This window comes from Cuculus canorus, chromosome 1 (assembly GCF_017976375.1).
Source record: "Cuculus canorus isolate bCucCan1 chromosome 1, bCucCan1.pri, whole genome shotgun sequence".
NCBI lineage: Eukaryota > Metazoa > Chordata > Aves > Cuculiformes > Cuculidae > Cuculus > Cuculus canorus.
This window is the reverse complement of record NC_071401.1, coordinates 136,221,232-136,238,190: the sequence shown is the minus strand read 5'-3', so window position 1 is coordinate 136,238,190 and position 16,959 is coordinate 136,221,232. Positions and strand designations below refer to the sequence as shown.

General features: G+C 37.9%; 1 protein-coding gene across 1 annotated transcript in view; it reads left to right on the top strand.

The window, feature by feature from the left end:
* Nucleotides 1-16,530, top strand: part of GYS2 (glycogen synthase 2) — a 47,821-nt gene extending 31,291 nt beyond the window's left edge. Inside the window, exons 8-16 of the mRNA XM_009569794.2 lie at nucleotides 2,047-2,153; nucleotides 5,372-5,431; nucleotides 6,087-6,165; nucleotides 6,825-6,938; nucleotides 9,359-9,485; nucleotides 11,607-11,702; nucleotides 13,149-13,312; nucleotides 14,465-14,545; nucleotides 15,613-16,530. Coding sequence (XP_009568089.1) covers nucleotides 2,047-2,153; nucleotides 5,372-5,431; nucleotides 6,087-6,165; nucleotides 6,825-6,938; nucleotides 9,359-9,485; nucleotides 11,607-11,702; nucleotides 13,149-13,312; nucleotides 14,465-14,545; nucleotides 15,613-15,834 — 1,050 coding nt within the window. The 3' untranslated portion in view covers nucleotides 15,835-16,530. The remainder of the gene's footprint in view (nucleotides 1-2,046; nucleotides 2,154-5,371; nucleotides 5,432-6,086; nucleotides 6,166-6,824; nucleotides 6,939-9,358; nucleotides 9,486-11,606; nucleotides 11,703-13,148; nucleotides 13,313-14,464; nucleotides 14,546-15,612) is intronic.
* The last annotated feature ends 429 nt before the right edge of the window (nucleotides 16,531-16,959 follow it).

Sequence of the window (16,959 nt, the reverse complement as noted above, 5' to 3'; positions counted from 1 at the left end):
ATTGGAATCTTGCATTAAAATTTACAGTGTGTCAGTGGCCTGATCAATAAGCATGGGGAAGCCACTACTCACTCCTCCATGATTCTATTTCCTCCAGTAAAAATTAGTTCAATATTACTTTGTTGAAGGTAAGACCTAGGCCTTGTCATGATGAAAGAGCAGAGCACTTACCATCTACAAATGAAGTAATTGAAAATGTCTCCAGATGTGTCCCAAAGACTGATGCATTTAAAATAAAAAATTAAAAATGGTGCTAATCAGTTTTCAGTCATCTACCAAGGATTAGTTGGCTGTAGTCCCAGACATTCTGTTTTGTACTCCTTCATTTAAATGACATGGAAAATATGGATAAAAATCTCAATACTATATTGTCAGGAGGGGCAAGAAAATTATTAATTTTCAAAGCTCCAAGTACACTTATTCTACCACCACCTGCTATTAACACACCATTAGAGCCTGTGAACTTTCTAGAAAAATTTAATCCATTCACTCACACAACAGGTCACCTCATGTAACTTAAGTGTTCTTTCTGTCATTTGGCAGCGCTGTGCAATATCAGCTACCTGTTAATGACATGTACAGAGTTAATAATGATAAATGCTGCTAATATGGAAGGTGTTATGTGCTAAGAGGGAAAGAATTGCTTGAGCTATGATTTCAGCAGTCTTTTATTGTATCTAACGGTTTATATGACATCAATGACAAGCTAGGCTGATGGAAAGTCAAAACTCAGGCTAGTTTTAAAAGCTCTCCAGAATAGTGTACTAAGACTTGCTTCTCCCATAAGCTGAGCCCAGTTTTATTACATTACTGTTCCAATATGCGTGTCAGCCCAGATTAGCCATTCGAAGAACCTTTGCTCTGTTAGTCATTCCAAGGGGTAATTCCAGTGGGAACAGCAGAATACCTGTACCTATGAATCAGGGAATGAAAGTGGCTCTTAAACAAGTCCCAGTGGTGTCCCTGACCATGAACAGCACTGGATGGAGTTATTTTATTTTAAAGAGTACTTTTACTGTGCTACTTGAAAACCTTACTGACATGTTAGGAAATAAAATATGAATATTGGGACAGATTGTTCATGCACGCTGAGATCATAACATGATGGACTTTGAACCTGCCCTGAAGAGAGGGAAGGGAAGAGCCTTAAAATGATAGGTTATAAAAATCCCATAGGTTGTTTTATACTAAACATTACTCTGTATCTCAGTCTGGAAGAAGGCATGCTAATAACATGTTTATGTGTCTAAAGTTTAGAATGGAGGCAATTTAAAGTAATTTAATTTTTACAGCTCTGAACAGACTTTGCACCTAGGTTTTCTTTAAATAGATACTGACAGGAGTACTTTCTTCTCCATGTAAGGAATCTCTCGGGGACCTGGTATTCTGAATCTTGTTAGTGCACAGGAAAAAACAACAAGTAAAACCATCTATAAGTAAAAAGTCAGATTTTACAGCAAATCTTTTTGCCTTTGCAGTAGTTGGATGTGAGAGATAAGCAAGAAGTTACTTGCAGCTTTTTACGTCTGTTAGGTTATTTGCCAGGCATTCAGGTAGACAGTGGTTGCCATCATACCTCTTTCTGCCCATACTTCTGGGGCATTGTTGCTGTAGAAAGTAGTTCTGCTTGCTACTGTAGGAAATCCTTCACACCATGCCTAGGCATACCCCAGCAAGTAAACTAATTGCACACTCCTTTGAGCCAAAAAAGTTTGTGTCAGGTGAAAAAATGTGTGTAGGATTTTTATTTTTTGCAGTTTACGTTCACATCTCAATCCATGGTTTCTAAACCTTGAGAAGTTAGGAAGATCTCTTTTGCCCAAATTGGAATTAGTTGACATCTATTAACCTGTATCTATCCTCAGCTATATCTCTGATTTGACCAAAACTTCATAGTTGTAGGGAGAGGTATAAAATCAGAGCCTTCCTTGACAAGCAGTTGAAGTGCATTGTCTTTTCCTGTGACTAATTCTTACTGTTAAAGTTGTCTGGGATACCTTGTAATGAGATTTTTTTTTTTTTCCTCTCCATCTCATGTGCATGTAGGTTCATAAGACTGATATTACAGTAGTCGTGTTCTTCATCATGCCAGCAAAGACAAACAATTTCAACGTGGAAACCTTGAAAGGACAAGCAGTTCGGAAGCAGCTCTGGTAATTGCCATTCTCACTGAGATCCTTATACAGTGAAATGCGGAGACATGTAGAAGTTTCTGATGAAGAATAGTGCTCTTTGCTTTGCTAAAAACAAGGATTGTGCAGAACTAGAATGTATTTGAGGGGGTGAAAGAGGTGGGATTGATAAATAAGGGCAGATATTTCTCTTTTTTTTCTAGGTTATTTTTAGTAATCTTCCTTGCCATTCTTTGTAACAAGTCAGCGAATAGTACATGTTTACAGTGACAAAGTCAAAGGATTTGGAAAATCCAGCATTCTGGATGTCTTCTGACTGTTTCTAACACTCTCTTTGGACATGCCATTGAGCTTCCATAAAATAAGGACCACCTGCTAATTTGCCAGAATGAGCTTCTCTGTCACCAATGTGAAAAAGAAATCAAGTATACTTCCTCTTTTGTTTAGAAATATGGAAATGGTACTGTCTAATCCAGCAGAATATCAGTTGATAACACTTGCGTGTAATTTTCTGTATAGCCCAAAATAAGCAATGGCCATATACAAGCGTAGGAACTTACAGTTATAAGGGAAAGTTGTCACAGCCCTTCTTAGTTTGACAGTTTTCATTTTACAATTTCCCAAACAAAAGTCAAGGCAGGAGCAACCTTAACTTTCATCTCTCTTTAACTGCTATGTGATTCTATGTAGAAAAAGACACTTTGTCAGGTACTTCTAAGCCGAGAGATGTGGCAAAACCAAAGGTTCAAAATCATAAAGAAAATTGGTTATGGGTTATCAAGGATGACTTTTTTTAAAAAAAAGTGGGAAATACTATTTCATTCAACTTATTTGCAGTTTAATCGTCTAAGCTGGGAAATGGAAATGTGCACCTTATTAGGCTGCTAGAGCAGTTAAACTGCTGAAGAAATAAGGAAGCTGGTTGTAAAGCTGAGTGACTAAAACGCACAAGACCTAGCTTCTGGTTTTATGCCTATGTCTCACTGTGTTTAGCCTCTTTCTGATGCCAGTTCTAGGTTTATAAAATGACGGAAGTCTAAATTACTCAGAGATCTGTAGATGAAAGGGATTAAGAGAAGGAAACTATTTCTCTTGTTGTGTCATTAACTGCCTCAAGCAGATGACCTTTTGACTCATTTTTTGGATATCAGCAAGCAAGTTGGAGTCTTTGATGAACAGATGCTAAACCTGCACAAATGCAGTTACAGAAATAATTTAACAAGTGTCATTGAAATAATTTACCTTTTGTGTTATCTGGAAAAGAAGATAGATATGAGAAATCTATTTAGCCTATAGACTATCCCTGGAGTCATCACACAGCAACTTCTTGGGACTTACAGGAAACATTCTACCTATTTACCATGGTGAAATCAGGTACCACAAATGTAGAGGTTGGAATTAATTGTCCAACTCTGGCTTGTTAAAAGTAATGCACGTGAGCTGCCTGCACTACAAGTGAAGAGTGATGGCTCTCTCCAAATGTGGTTTCGTCCTATACCACTTCAGAAAGTATCTAAGATGGGTGGAGGGACTCGTCCTCTGAAATGGACTGCCACCCTCGGCAATGTGTGGAGGATCTGTGCAACTAACTTAAAATGTAGGTGACTAAAGTGGGGCAACAGTCAGAGTTTTTAATGAGAACTCTGTATGCAAGAACTGTAGGAAATTAAAGTGAGTGCAGCAAGAAACAGCCATGCTTGCAACAAGTGCTTTTGGCCCCTGCTTTGTGTTTGATATAAGGTATGTAATGATGGAATACAATACAACAAGTACACATTAAAAAAAATAATTTATGGATATTAGAAAAGTTTAAATTACATGAAATATGCAAGGGTTTTCCCCTGTTGTATCTCCACTACATGGTTATTTCTCTGATGTTCAATAGTGCAGGCACAATAGTAACAGTAAATATAAGCCTAAAGGTGTGAAATTATGAAAAAATGCTGTTTCTAGCTATTCTTCCCACTCTGTGAAAAGTAAAAGACTCTCTGCATCATCGTATGCAGCATTGTCATGATCTGGAACTCCTGGATAAAACTTCTTTATATCAGTATTACATAATAGCATTAGATGATTTTAAGGATGTCAAATTAAATACAAGAAGTGCTTTGCACTTATAAAGGAATAGACAATGGCTGATATGGTATGTAAAATCCCTTGTTTCCTCTGCTTCTGAAAATGCGGTCTAACCTATCTGGGCTAAGTTTGGATATTATTCATAGCATGAGTCCATGAAAATATAATTATGAGGGGACTAGTTTACTGGGATTTGGATCAATGTGGTTTGACATTTAGCTGCTTTAGAGCTCATCCAAACTTAAATCATTCTCTGTTGTGTCTATGTGAGTTGAGAGAGAGCAACTAACAAATATGTAGATTCTCAGCTTGGTAAAGTTTAAGATTTGATTTAAGGAGTTTTCTCTTATTCCAAAGTATAATTCTTAGAAATCAGGAAGAAAGGAAAAGTTCCATGAAGATGTTTTACTCAAATTGAGACTGCATTTGCTATTTTGACAACAGCACTTCTAGGTGTACTTTCAAGTTATTTTGAGTAGAGGCAGGATAATATAAATGGCTCTTTGCTTTTAGAAGAGTTGCTCACTGGAGTTCTTTCTCAGCTAAAATATAACGTTTTCACAAGTTTTATTATTAGCTTAAAACATAGCCTGAGCTTTCCAGGAAGTTTTTTTTTGTTTGCAAAGTAATTTATGGTAAAATACCTTTTAGTCTAATACTTGTTTTCAAAAGTCTTTTAGTTAGGAAATAGGGTAGAAAGTAAAGGGAGAAGCTTGCTTTGAAATCCCTGATTGTTTAACTCATTTATCTTACATCTTTCTACTAGGTCAAGTTAAATTGGAGACCTTTTAGTCTTGACTAGTGTCCAATGTTAATGATTGTATTTCTCTACATAGAGTCATATATATGCTCTTTTTTATAGCTGAGATGAAAGTGTGGTCTACTGATCAGAGCAAAATATTAGAAGTAATCACTAGTGAGGTCTGCTCCTGGCTTTTCACATCTTTGGAAGCAGGTCAAATCCTCAGTCATGTTGAAATCCATCAGTGTGGCTGCTGGCAGTATAAAAGAACTTTGAGAGCCAGACCTCTGTCTGCTGCTGCATTCTTGATTCCATCAGTATACATGAAAGTACAATTTAATTTCCAATAGCAGAGATCTCTTTTATTCTGTCTTTGTCTTGGATTCTCCTGTTTCATACATGTATTTATTTATTTTCCTAGGGACACTGCACAATCTGTGAAAGAAAAGTTTGGAAAGAAACTCTACAATGCCCTGCTAAAGTGAGTGTATAGGTTACTTTCCTCTGCCTTGCAGAGCCACGTATTCAGCTGGCTAACCTGTGGTGTTTCTGTGCTTCTACTCTTTGTGTAAGTAATTTTGACATCCATAGGAAGGGCATAGGAGAAGGATATGGGACCTTCCATTCCATATGCAGGTTACTTGTTCAATAGGCAAATCACAGAGAAAAAAAATTAAAGGTAGTAGCACTCAGTTGTGGAAAGAGTCTTAAGAGACATGGGGGATGTCTAACACAAAGGCTTATTCACCACAAAAATAGGCCACACAAAGGCTTATTCACTCAGCTTAAAAAAACACCAGAGACAAAGTAATACACATTAGTGGCTTAGTCAGAGACTTCCAAAAGCCAGTTGAAAGTGAATGACCCAAAACACAGATGAGATGACTTCAGCAAGAAAAAGATATGTCTGAAAAACAGAAAAAAACAACTCTTAGCTTTTGTGGAAGCGAACTGGAAGGTCAGCAAGTATATGGGAAAACAAAACATAAGGAATATAGAAGAGCCATGAAAATAAAGGAAGGAGTATTGTTGACATCAGCAGACTTCAGATCAGACCTTGTTTGTCATTTCTTCTTTTCTTTTATATAATTGGTAATAAGCCATTTGTTGAAACAGACTCTGTGTTGCCTCTGCAGAGGAGAAATTCCAGACTTGAACAAGATTCTTGACCGAGATGATATAACCATTATGAAAAGAGCCATCTTTTCAACTCAGGTCAGAAAATGTATTATTTACACAAACGTATTATAAATGTCAGTAGGGGTACATGACTATGTGCAAGGATTGTTATATGACATATAGTGATATGCATGCCTTGAAAAAGAACTTTTCAGCAAATGTACTTCTCATTGGTAACATTTAAAGATCAGCTGTGATTGATTTTAATGAGAATATGACCCAAACTAATTCTTTTGGGAAATCCATGGACACTCCCCCAGTCACATGCAGGACACCAAAATTCCTGATTTTTTTCTTCTGCATTAAGTGTGAACTTCACATTGCTCCTGAAGCCTGGATTCTTCTCTTTTTATTAAATATGTAAAGTAAGTCTCTTAAGGAGACATAAAGCATTGACTAAAACCTTTTAAAGTTAAATGTTAGGCCTTTCTAGAAGTTAGTACAAATACATTTATTTTGAGGTAAATGAAACAAATTCTGAGACAGATTTTATTGTCTATTTTGGGACTTAGGTGTATAGAAGATAAAATTATATGGCCATAACTTTCCTTTCTTACCTCATAATGAAAGGGTAAAAAAACCTATCTACACTGATGACAAAATCTTGCATCATCTTCCACTAACCTTAGAATGTGGTAAGAAGACTCTTTGTCAACCGTTTTTGCTGGCTTACAGATTCCCTTTACTTTCTTTAGCGACACTGTCTGCCTCCAGTGACCACCCACAACATGATTGACGATGGCAATGATCCAATCCTCAATACCATCCGACGCATTGGCCTTTTCAATAACCGGACAGACAGAGTAAAGGTACATTTTGTGATTTTCATTTTAGATATAAAATGAAATTTCTCATACAGTCTCAGTTAGGATCATTAGCGTGGGGAGTGCAGTCAAATTCTTGATAGGCAGTATTATACTAGTAGAGTACTTCCCTCTTCCTCCCTTTCCAGGATAACAGTCACTTCACAGATTTCCGCAGTTGCTGTTTAACCAAGTTAATTTCAAGTTAGATATCTGATATTAGGAACTGTTTTCATGTCTGACTTCTGTACTCAATCATAGAATCATAGAATGGTTTGGATTGGAAGGAACCTTAAAGATCGCCTAGTTCCACCCTAACTGCCACAAGGCAGTGAGGCCTTCCACTAGATCAGGTTGCTTGAAGCCTTATCCAACCTGGTCTTGAACATCTCCAGGGACGAAGTATCCAAACTTCTCTGGGCAACCTGTTCCAGTGCCTCACCACCCTCACGGTAAAAAATTTCTTCCCAATATGAATATGAATTAGGAAGAGTTTTTTTTCTGTGAGAGTGGTGACTCACTGCAATGGGTTGCCCAGAGAAGTTGTGGATGAGAAGCTACTACTCCTGAAATCCAGAAAGTGCCATAGATTGTTTGCACTCTGATGTGAAACTCTGTAATAGACTCATTTGCTTACAACAGGAGATCCAGAGACTGAGCACAGACATTTCTGGAGTATTGGTTCACCTCTTAAGGATGGTGCCCACTCAGCATTTGCTGTAGAAGGTAACCATGGCTTTGATCCTGAGCAGAAATACTTCCAGTTCATGCTGTGCTCATGTTTGCATTAGCCGTTGAAGCTAAATGTAGGTAAATAAATCTTCTCTTTCCTTCCTTGTCTCTCTCACTAGAACACAGAGATGATCAGCTTCTACTTTCAGAAGTCTGCCAAAGATTCTTTTTGGTCTGGCAACCTCTAGCATTCTCTGTTGACTATGACTACTTCATTATATATCTATTCAAAGTAGAACCCAAAACTGCAAATTATTGCTCTTCCAAACCTTCTTTTTAAAGGCAGATCCATAGTCCCTCTGCAATGACATCTCACTTGTTCACAGAGTTTTGGCTTTTAAACCCATGACAATAACTGAACAAACATTTTCTTCAACTTCCTAGCTGCTTCTCCTTAGCTTAACATATTCTCTGCTAACTGTGAGCCTCCAATGAGCTCTGGGAACATAACATGGTAATAATATACTAGATGTAACAAAAGAAGAGTGGAAAGATGTACTGTATATAAATGTAATAAAAAAATCCTTAGAACTAACTGCTCAGAGTCATTAGAAAGCAGAGTGTATATAACAGTGCAGATGCCTCTTCCTGTCTCTCAGTAGTCTTGACTTGCTCGGTATATGGCAAGTTTGTACAAAACTGCCTTTACTACTGGAAAATTACCTGCTGCATCAGCAGACTTAATACTGAATGAGCTAAATGTGATGGGCAAAAATTCTGTAAACTTCAAAGGGAAAGTCATTTTGAGAGATGTATGACATATCAGTGCAGACAGAGTTAGCATGTGAAAAATAGTCTCAGCAATGCCAGTAGAAAATCTTGTCTCATTCACTGGGATCAAATAAGCTTGTATAATGAGTTTACAACCCATTTACTGTTTAACACATTCATGTGGTACTTTATTCAAGTAGGTAGCATGACTGTATTATTAAGAAAGGATAAAAGCATTTCCTTGACATAGAATAATGGCTGTAGTATGTTTATGTGGGGAAAAACCCCAGAGAAGCTTAAACCCTTCCCTCAGACTTCTTCCTCACAAAGATGACTGAACAGCGTACACAAGGCACTTCTCTACTTAGCACTGGAATATGGGAGAGTGACCCCAAGCCCTGCAGAGTCACACAGATAAATTAGCTTGGGTCCTGAAAGCAGGACATTAGCCTAAGTTAGTAAGCTTTGTCTTTCAGCAAGATTAGCCTAGGCACAGGAATGTGACGATGGGGCTATAGTATGTCTGGTTTCAAAATTCTCTCTTGAGAGATCCATTGTGTACCATAAGCATTCCTATGTTACAGCTGGATGCTGTGAAGTGCAAAAGTCATGTATCCTCCTGAAGCCTCCTCTAGAGCCAGACATCCCACTACTCCTTACCTTGGCGCGATAGACTAAGAGAACTAATTTGGTATTGCTAAATGCAATGCCTTAGGGCATGATTATCAGTGCACATGGTCTTCCTTTGTCAACAAGCATAAAGACGAAGACCTGTCCAGAAAGAGGGTTCATTATTAGTGCTCTTTCCAGGACAAGACTGCGCACAGGCAGAATACATTTTAATGTGGAAATTTAATTAGATTACAGATGGGCAAAGACACTTAGGAAAAGGTCAGAGTGAAGAAATTGCTTTTAGTTATTGAGAATTAAAATGTATTGATGATGGTTTCTTTTCACCTCTAATGTAAGTTTTGAATATCCAGGTGATCGTACATCCAGAGTTTCTTTCTTCGACAAGCCCATTGCTGCCCTTGGACTATGAGGAGTTTGTTAGAGGATGCCACCTTGGTGTATTTCCATCATACTATGAACCCTGGGGTTACACTCCAGGTAGGCAATCTGTACACTTAGCTAGTATTGAAAGTTGAATACCCATTCTATTGATGCAGTATAGGTTTGCAGCCAGTTTCTTCAGGAGTGCTGGAAAAAACTATTTTGGCTTTGTTTCCTCTGCAGTCCAAAGGTCTTACTGCTGGCAAAATTGGGGGCCATGTGGTATAAAATGGCATCTATTGACTGACAACTACTCACATTTGTCCCTGTGCTGCACCCTTTCCCATACAAGCATGTAATCTTTTGATTTTCCGTGGCTTTAGAACCAAAAAATAAATCACTTTTAAAACCTAATTATTGACTTGATTCAAGGATTTTTAAAGAAGATTTGTAAGAATGTACATATTGAAAACAGTAGGATGAGAAATCTGTTACTACCAGCCAACTTATTTCAGTGGATTTCATTCCAGACAAGAGTTAATTCTGATACAATCTTGTAACACCGTATTTAAGGTATTTACCACAAATACATGCAGTGATAGAGAATGCAATAGGAAAGAGAAACCTGAGAGGGGACCTTATCAATGCTTATAAATATTTAAGGTGCAGGTGTTGAAAGGATGTGGCCGTAATCTTCTCAAGGACAGGAAGAGAGGCAGCAGGAACAAACTGGAACATAGGAAGTTCCACCTTAACATAAGGAAAAACTTTACTGCAAGAGTGACAGAGCACTGGCACAGGCTGCCCAGGGGGGTTGTGAAGCCTCCTTCTCAGGAGGTATTCAAAACCACCTGGACACATTTCTGTGCAACTGGTGCTCTAGGCGAACCATCTTTAGCAGGGAGATTGGACTAGATGATCTCCAGAGATCCCTTCCAACCCTGACCATTCTGTGTTTCTGTGAATCTCAAAGAATTAAATGGAAATTTCTAAAGATATAGAGAGCATGTAGTTTCTGGCATTAAAAAATCAGCTAGATTTGAAAAAGTACTTAACACCCAATGATATCAGTGCAACCTATGAACTTGAATATCTACAGAGATAAGAGCCTAGGTGTCTGGCTTTTTTATGTCCTCTAAAATACACTCTGTAGTGTTGATACGCATCTTAAAGTTGGGGGTCCTCCTTGAAAAGCATTTGTTGTAAACCAATGAATCAGAATAGAAATTTTGCAAACTTAGTCATTTTCCAGAGCTATTCCTCTCCAAGTAAAAGTTGTGCTCAATTCCGAGTAAGACAACTGTCTTGCATTCCAGCAATTTCTCTTCCTGTTCTGATCTCAGCTAGGGTATAAAGAAAGCATGACAGACAGGGATGATTTTGAAGTTAACATTAAAGTAAACCTGGACAGAAAAGTTAGGCTGGTATTTAGCAGTTTTGAGAAAAGCTGTGATTTACACTAGTTAAAAAGGTAGTTTATCTTTCTGTTAATAATTCAGAAATCCTTCTCTTTGTTGATACCCATCTAATCCTCCCAGAAACAAAGTGACTTTTATTAAGGTAGACTTGTATCTGTGTTTTATAGACACTGGTTTTATTGTCATATTGACAACAGCCACCTAGATGGCTTTCAGCGCTTCAAAGACTGGAGTATTTTATCTGCATGCTGTCTTAAGCTTAAGATAAAACCTCTTTGAGCCTTAAGTAGTTATCCTCACGCACAGCAATGATAGAAATAACTACAAAAGATGTATCCATTTTCTAATTTTATAAAACTGGATCCACATCTGCTTTGAATGCACTCTGGAGTTAACAATGGGGTTTGTTGTTTTTTTTTCTTGCTATGGGGACCATAAACATCCAAATACAAACTTTAACATGCTCTTGCACTTAAGAGATTCGGTTTTGTAAATTGTTGTGAACAACTAACGAACAGATGTGTACAATAGGATTCAATTTAAAATCCAAGCAAATAGTACAGACCATATATTGAGGTTCTCTATTTCAACACTGTTCTCCTATAAAGTTTTCAGTTAAAATTTTCTCTTTAAAGTTTAATTTTCTTTCTTTCTTTTATCTTTTTCTCCAAATCCACAACAAAGCATAGTAGTTTTCACTGGACATTTTTCAGAGCAGCTCTGGTGTTACGGAACCGTCTGCCTGTTTCTTATTTCTCTCAGGGTGAAACCATTTGAAATATATCTCCCTGAAATACTTTTTATCTGTTTCTTTTTACAGCTGAATGTACTGTGATGGGCATTCCCAGTGTAACCACAAACCTTTCTGGATTTGGTTGTTTCATGCAAGAACATGTTGCTGACCCAGCAGCTTATGGTAAAATTCTTAACAACATATCAAAATACTGCCTCTGACCTAAGAATGCGAAAAGCATAGCAAGGATGCTGTGACTCCTTAATTTTGTGCTTTCACTACTGCAATGGAGTTCATTGGGGGAATATATTCAGAGCTCGGGATAACTCGCTATGTTGAACAAGCCATTCAGGCTTTCACATTTATCTAAATCCTTTCTTGGTACTTTCTCTTTTGTCTCTCTTTAACCTTTCAATTGTTTTATCCTTCCAAACTCAGCACTCCTCATGCCTAATCTGGAGTCTCCCAGCACTTCGCTTTAATACTTCTGGTTACAGCCTAACCCTTTGAGCCCTTCAAAAGGAAAGTGAAAATCTGCTTCTCTTTGAATAGTCCAAGAAAGATGTACCGGCACCTCAATGCCGGTGAAACTTACCCACAACCAAACAAAGAGTAAAGTATTATATACACTAAAAAATAAACCAGTGAAAATAAAAGGAACCTAGTTACAAGACAGAATCTCTTCATAAAGGTTTAGAAATGGTTCATGATTGGAGTGTAGTAAGGAGGAGAGCGTGTGCTTCTCTGCACAGTCAGGCAATGACAGCTGTACACTGGTACCAACTGTACCCTGACCTAGGGGCTGGGGTAGAGCCAATTGCAAAATTCAGCTACACCTGCCTGGGTAGGCATGTCTTTGAGAGTTCTCAGAAAGGTCACAGACCAAAAGCACAGGTCACTTGCTCTTCTCAGCCATAACATAGATGTGAGGGCTATCATAATTTACTGTTCACTCCTAGGGGACACCAGGCACTTCAGTTAAGGTACTTGTACATATCTCTTGTCCGTTAAGATAGCTAAGGTCTAGTATACTCTTCTACCCAACACCCTGGTGAAGGAATAAAGTGTTGATCTCGACAAACTACATAGAGGCAATGTTTACCTAAGTCCTCTCTCTACCAGAATTGTATAATGCATCAACTAATGTATGTGAGTGAGCTATCTCTATGGAAACACTTTTATTTCTTCAGCAAACACAGCCTCTCTCCAACAGACTGATTCTAATCATCCACACCTCCAAACTCTACTGCAAACTAGGAAAGAACTAGATTTTTTTTAACCAGTCATTATTTAAAAAAATTATGGGAGATAAAAATCATATATCTTTATCCAGAAACTCTTGAATCCTTTTGAACGTACTTATGTAACAACAATAAAGCCTCTGAGTTTTGAATAATTTGCTGAATTTCATCCTGAGAGGTAAAGAAAATTAAAATAAAAAAATACGTATTTCTCTGTAGCTTTCTATTCCACCAGAATAGTAACAAATGTTCCAGTTCTAGTATTAAAAAGGACATATAATACATGTAATGTTTGTAAGACTATGTGACAGAAGGTGGAAAGGAAATGTAAGAGGTCAGATCCCGTTTTTTCAGTTCCACTCATCCTCACCCTTTTTTTGTCTTTCAGGCATCTACATAGTTGACAGGAGGTTCCGCTCACCTGATGAATCATGCAACCAGCTGACTCAGTTCTTGTACGGATTTTGTCAGCAGTCTCGTCGCCAGAGGATCATCCAAAGAAACCGAACTGAGAGGCTCTCAGATCTGTTAGACTGGAGATACCTAGGCAGGGTGTGTGAAACTATGTAATAGAGGTATTAAAAATTCCAGACACATAGGTCTAACTAGCAATTTTCAGCATCATGCTACAATGCAAGGAGATATTCCTGTTCTGAAAAGCATCTCTCAAAAGTGCTAAAGACAAAGCCTCCCTTTACACTGCAATGTAATGCTTCCATTCTCCAGGAGTAAGGAGAGTCATGACTTAACTGTGTAGGCTCGAGGAGAAGCCAGTCACACTGAGGTCTTTGTATTCCTCGTGCTAAAGACAGTATAAAAAGCTTGTGTCTGACAACACTGGCAACCTTACAGTAAGTAGGATTTGTGCTCCAAAGTCATCTGGACTCCTTCAAAAGTCTTAAATGTTTTTTCTAAATTGCTTGTGGGCTTTCTGGCTCCTCAACACTCCTAAAACACCCCTGTACCTTAAAGGCAAAATAGTGTTTTCAATCTGGCAGAGAAAACACTGCAGTACGTCCTACTAAGAAGACAGTAGCAAAGCAGTATTCTCAAGTCTACAGGACCAAGTGGATGCACGTGTAACTGTTTTGTAGCTGTTTTGGACCTAGTCGTGCTCCAATATACCTTATTGTTTATATAAGATCCTAGCGCAACAAGCTGTTTTTAATAGGCACATGATGGAGGCCCATTAATATGGTGAATCCATAAATATTTTTGCAGAATTTTTATATACCAGGCCTCAGTAAAATTATAAATGTTACTTCTTTGCAACTGTTACATATGTTTTCTATGCCAGGATGGGTCCAAAGTTTATGCATCTACACATGCCTACTTAAAGATGTAAATTTTCCTTGTTAAAAAAAAGCCCGTTCTGTCTTGAGGGATAAATAATACTCAATAAGAACTACACTGACTGAGACAAGTGCTGGTTTCCTTCTTGGTATGTCTTAGTCTTACTAAAACTTCATTCAGCTTCTGTTCCAGACTCTCATACAGTGTGAATCTAACATGAATAGCTCACTACTTCACAGCAATGTGTTCGTTACAAGCAGCGATATCAATTGGATCCACCTTAGCTGAAAATGTTCAGCCTTTGTTCAGTATAATCTTTTAGAAGATACTCATTTTATGTTCTCCTTTTTTTCCTACTTAAATTTATTCAAGATTTCCTTGACTAGTAAAGGCTTCTCTTTTATGTTGCAGTATTACATGCATGCCAGACACTTGGCCCTCAGCAGAACATTCCCAGATAAATTTGAGATGGAACCAAGTGCTCCACCCAAGGTAAAGTCTGATTTTTGGAAATGAATTCCTCTGCATTTTTTGCGGCTTTACAAAGAGAGAGAGGAAGTGTGTGTGTGTGACAGAAAGAGAGAGAAGAGAGCAAGTCTTGTTTTAACTGAAGGGAAGTAGAAGCTCATGATTAAAAGCTCAGCAGTTTATAGATCCAAGCCTAACGTGGGAGTTGTAATGGTATCAGATGCAAACACTGGAGGTACCAGGTGCAATGCAATAAGAGTTCTTCAGGTCATTTAAAGTGACCTAGACGGGACTATGACAGTTCAAACTAGATGAGGAACTGGCCTTTGAAATTCCTATTAGAAAACTGGCAGCTTCTAATTTTGCTTCTGACGAATGCTATGGAGATGTTCTGCACAAACCAAATAGAAGGGAAGCTGGGAAAAGAAGTTCTAGGGAAAGTGAGGCAAAATATTGTCTTCATCTATACATAGTATTTGAGGAGGATGCTGTGGCTGGAACTGCAAGGGGTCAGGTCGAAGTTACGCTTTTATAAAGAACTTTCATAGTGCATATTAGCACTGCTTTGAGGAGGGAGGCTGCTGAAATGCAATGTAAGAACCATGTTATTTGAAACCAAACCTCCAGACACCTCCAGAGAGGAGCTATTTTTTTTTAAATTAGGAGAAAGGAGGCTCAGGTCAACCGTCTTTGCTTGCTTTTGGTTTTGTAGATATTGACATTATAACTAGAAAATTGTTTTAAAACTTCAGACTGAATTCTGAATTTCAATAAGCATGTTCTGACTACAGAGTACAGAAGAATTTTGTGTTGTGTTGATGGTTTCAAACCTCAGGAAAGACAGTCATATTTTTCAACGCATATTTTGTATTTTTTATGGCACAGACTAAAGATGAGTGCTGTACAAGTATGTACTTACGGGCAGAGAAGTACTGAGGGGACCTAGGTTCAAGCAAGTTAAATTTTAGAATGTAGAGCAGGTCTAGCTTACATCTCACCATTAGTTTTTTTCGAGGTGTGGATAGCCTTGAGTTACTGTATACAACCAATTGAGGAACACTGAGATAATATATACAACTTCTCTCTGTCAGACGGAAGGCTTCAGGTACCCCAGGCCTTCATCAGTGCCACCGTCACCTTCTGTCTCTCAGCATTCCAGCCCTCACCAAAGTGAAGGTGAAGATGAAGATGAGGATGAAAGATACGATGAGGATGAGGAAGCCGAAAGGGACAGGCAAAACATCAAGTCTCCCTTTTCCCTTGGAGTATTACCTCAAGGCAAAAAGAAGCAGCATGGAGAATACAGGAACTGAATTTGTTGTTCTCAGTCTCGCAGGGTCTCTCCATTCATTCAACAGTTTCTCCCATAGCCTTGGCAAGCTTTGTGTTAAGGACAGTCTGATATAATTAGAGGAATTTAAAATGTTACTTGAGCTACACTGTTGGAAAGCCTAATATTATTTCACCTTGAAAGTAGTTTAAATGACATTTCTTCTCTGCCCCTTTGAGGTAGAAGAGATTTCTCAAGCTTAATAAACCTAGAGAATGCGACAATCTCCTCAGGAGCTTATACAAACTGCTGATCATACCTTTGTCTACATAATCATCTACATTAATCATAGTCGATGCTGATAGTTCCATTATGGATGTCCCAAATGTATTCCTGTTTCATTTGTGTTCTCCCTATTCCTCTCCTAAACTAACATAAACTATAAGACAGGACTCAAAAAAATTAGAGAAAGAAGTGTTACACTGGGGAGTCTTTGGCAGCGTTAAAGAAGATACACTGAAAAGAAAATGGTCTTTTCCTTATGCTGTTTATTGTAAGCTTACATCATTGAAAACACTTTTCTTCAGCACACAGAAGTGTCTTGATCCAGTGGGAAAACATGCTTCCTGTGGAACTACATAAAGTCTTAGGCAGCGGGCATTTGAATTTTAGAGACAAATTAAGTCATCTTTCTGAATTCATTTAGATCCACAATAAACAGCAGACTGTTTATTTTCTGAATTATCTGGTGTGTCTGTTTTATTGTTTTCATCTAGTATTAGATTCTAAGTTTGTTTTCATCTAGTATTAGATTCTAAGTTTGTTAACAAACTAGTCTGGGAGGAAATTGCTACAGAGAATGTCAAAATTTCCTTAAGTAACACCTTCCCCTGAAGATAAACCTACACGCCATAGAGCAATGTGACAACATTTGAAGACAAGTAACTCTAGTTCCTTGAATTGCTCCATTAGTCCATGGACTATTTCACTTTTTCTATAAGACAACTAATCGTAAGAAACAACGCTAAGAGAATTCCAAGAACACATGGCCTCACAAACATAATTTGGAAAAGCACCTGAAACTTCAAAGTTCTTGGGAATAACTGAAGCTTACAGTGAGAACTAGACATTTCATTTGCCTTAGAGAAAGCTTTCAAAAGTATTTCAA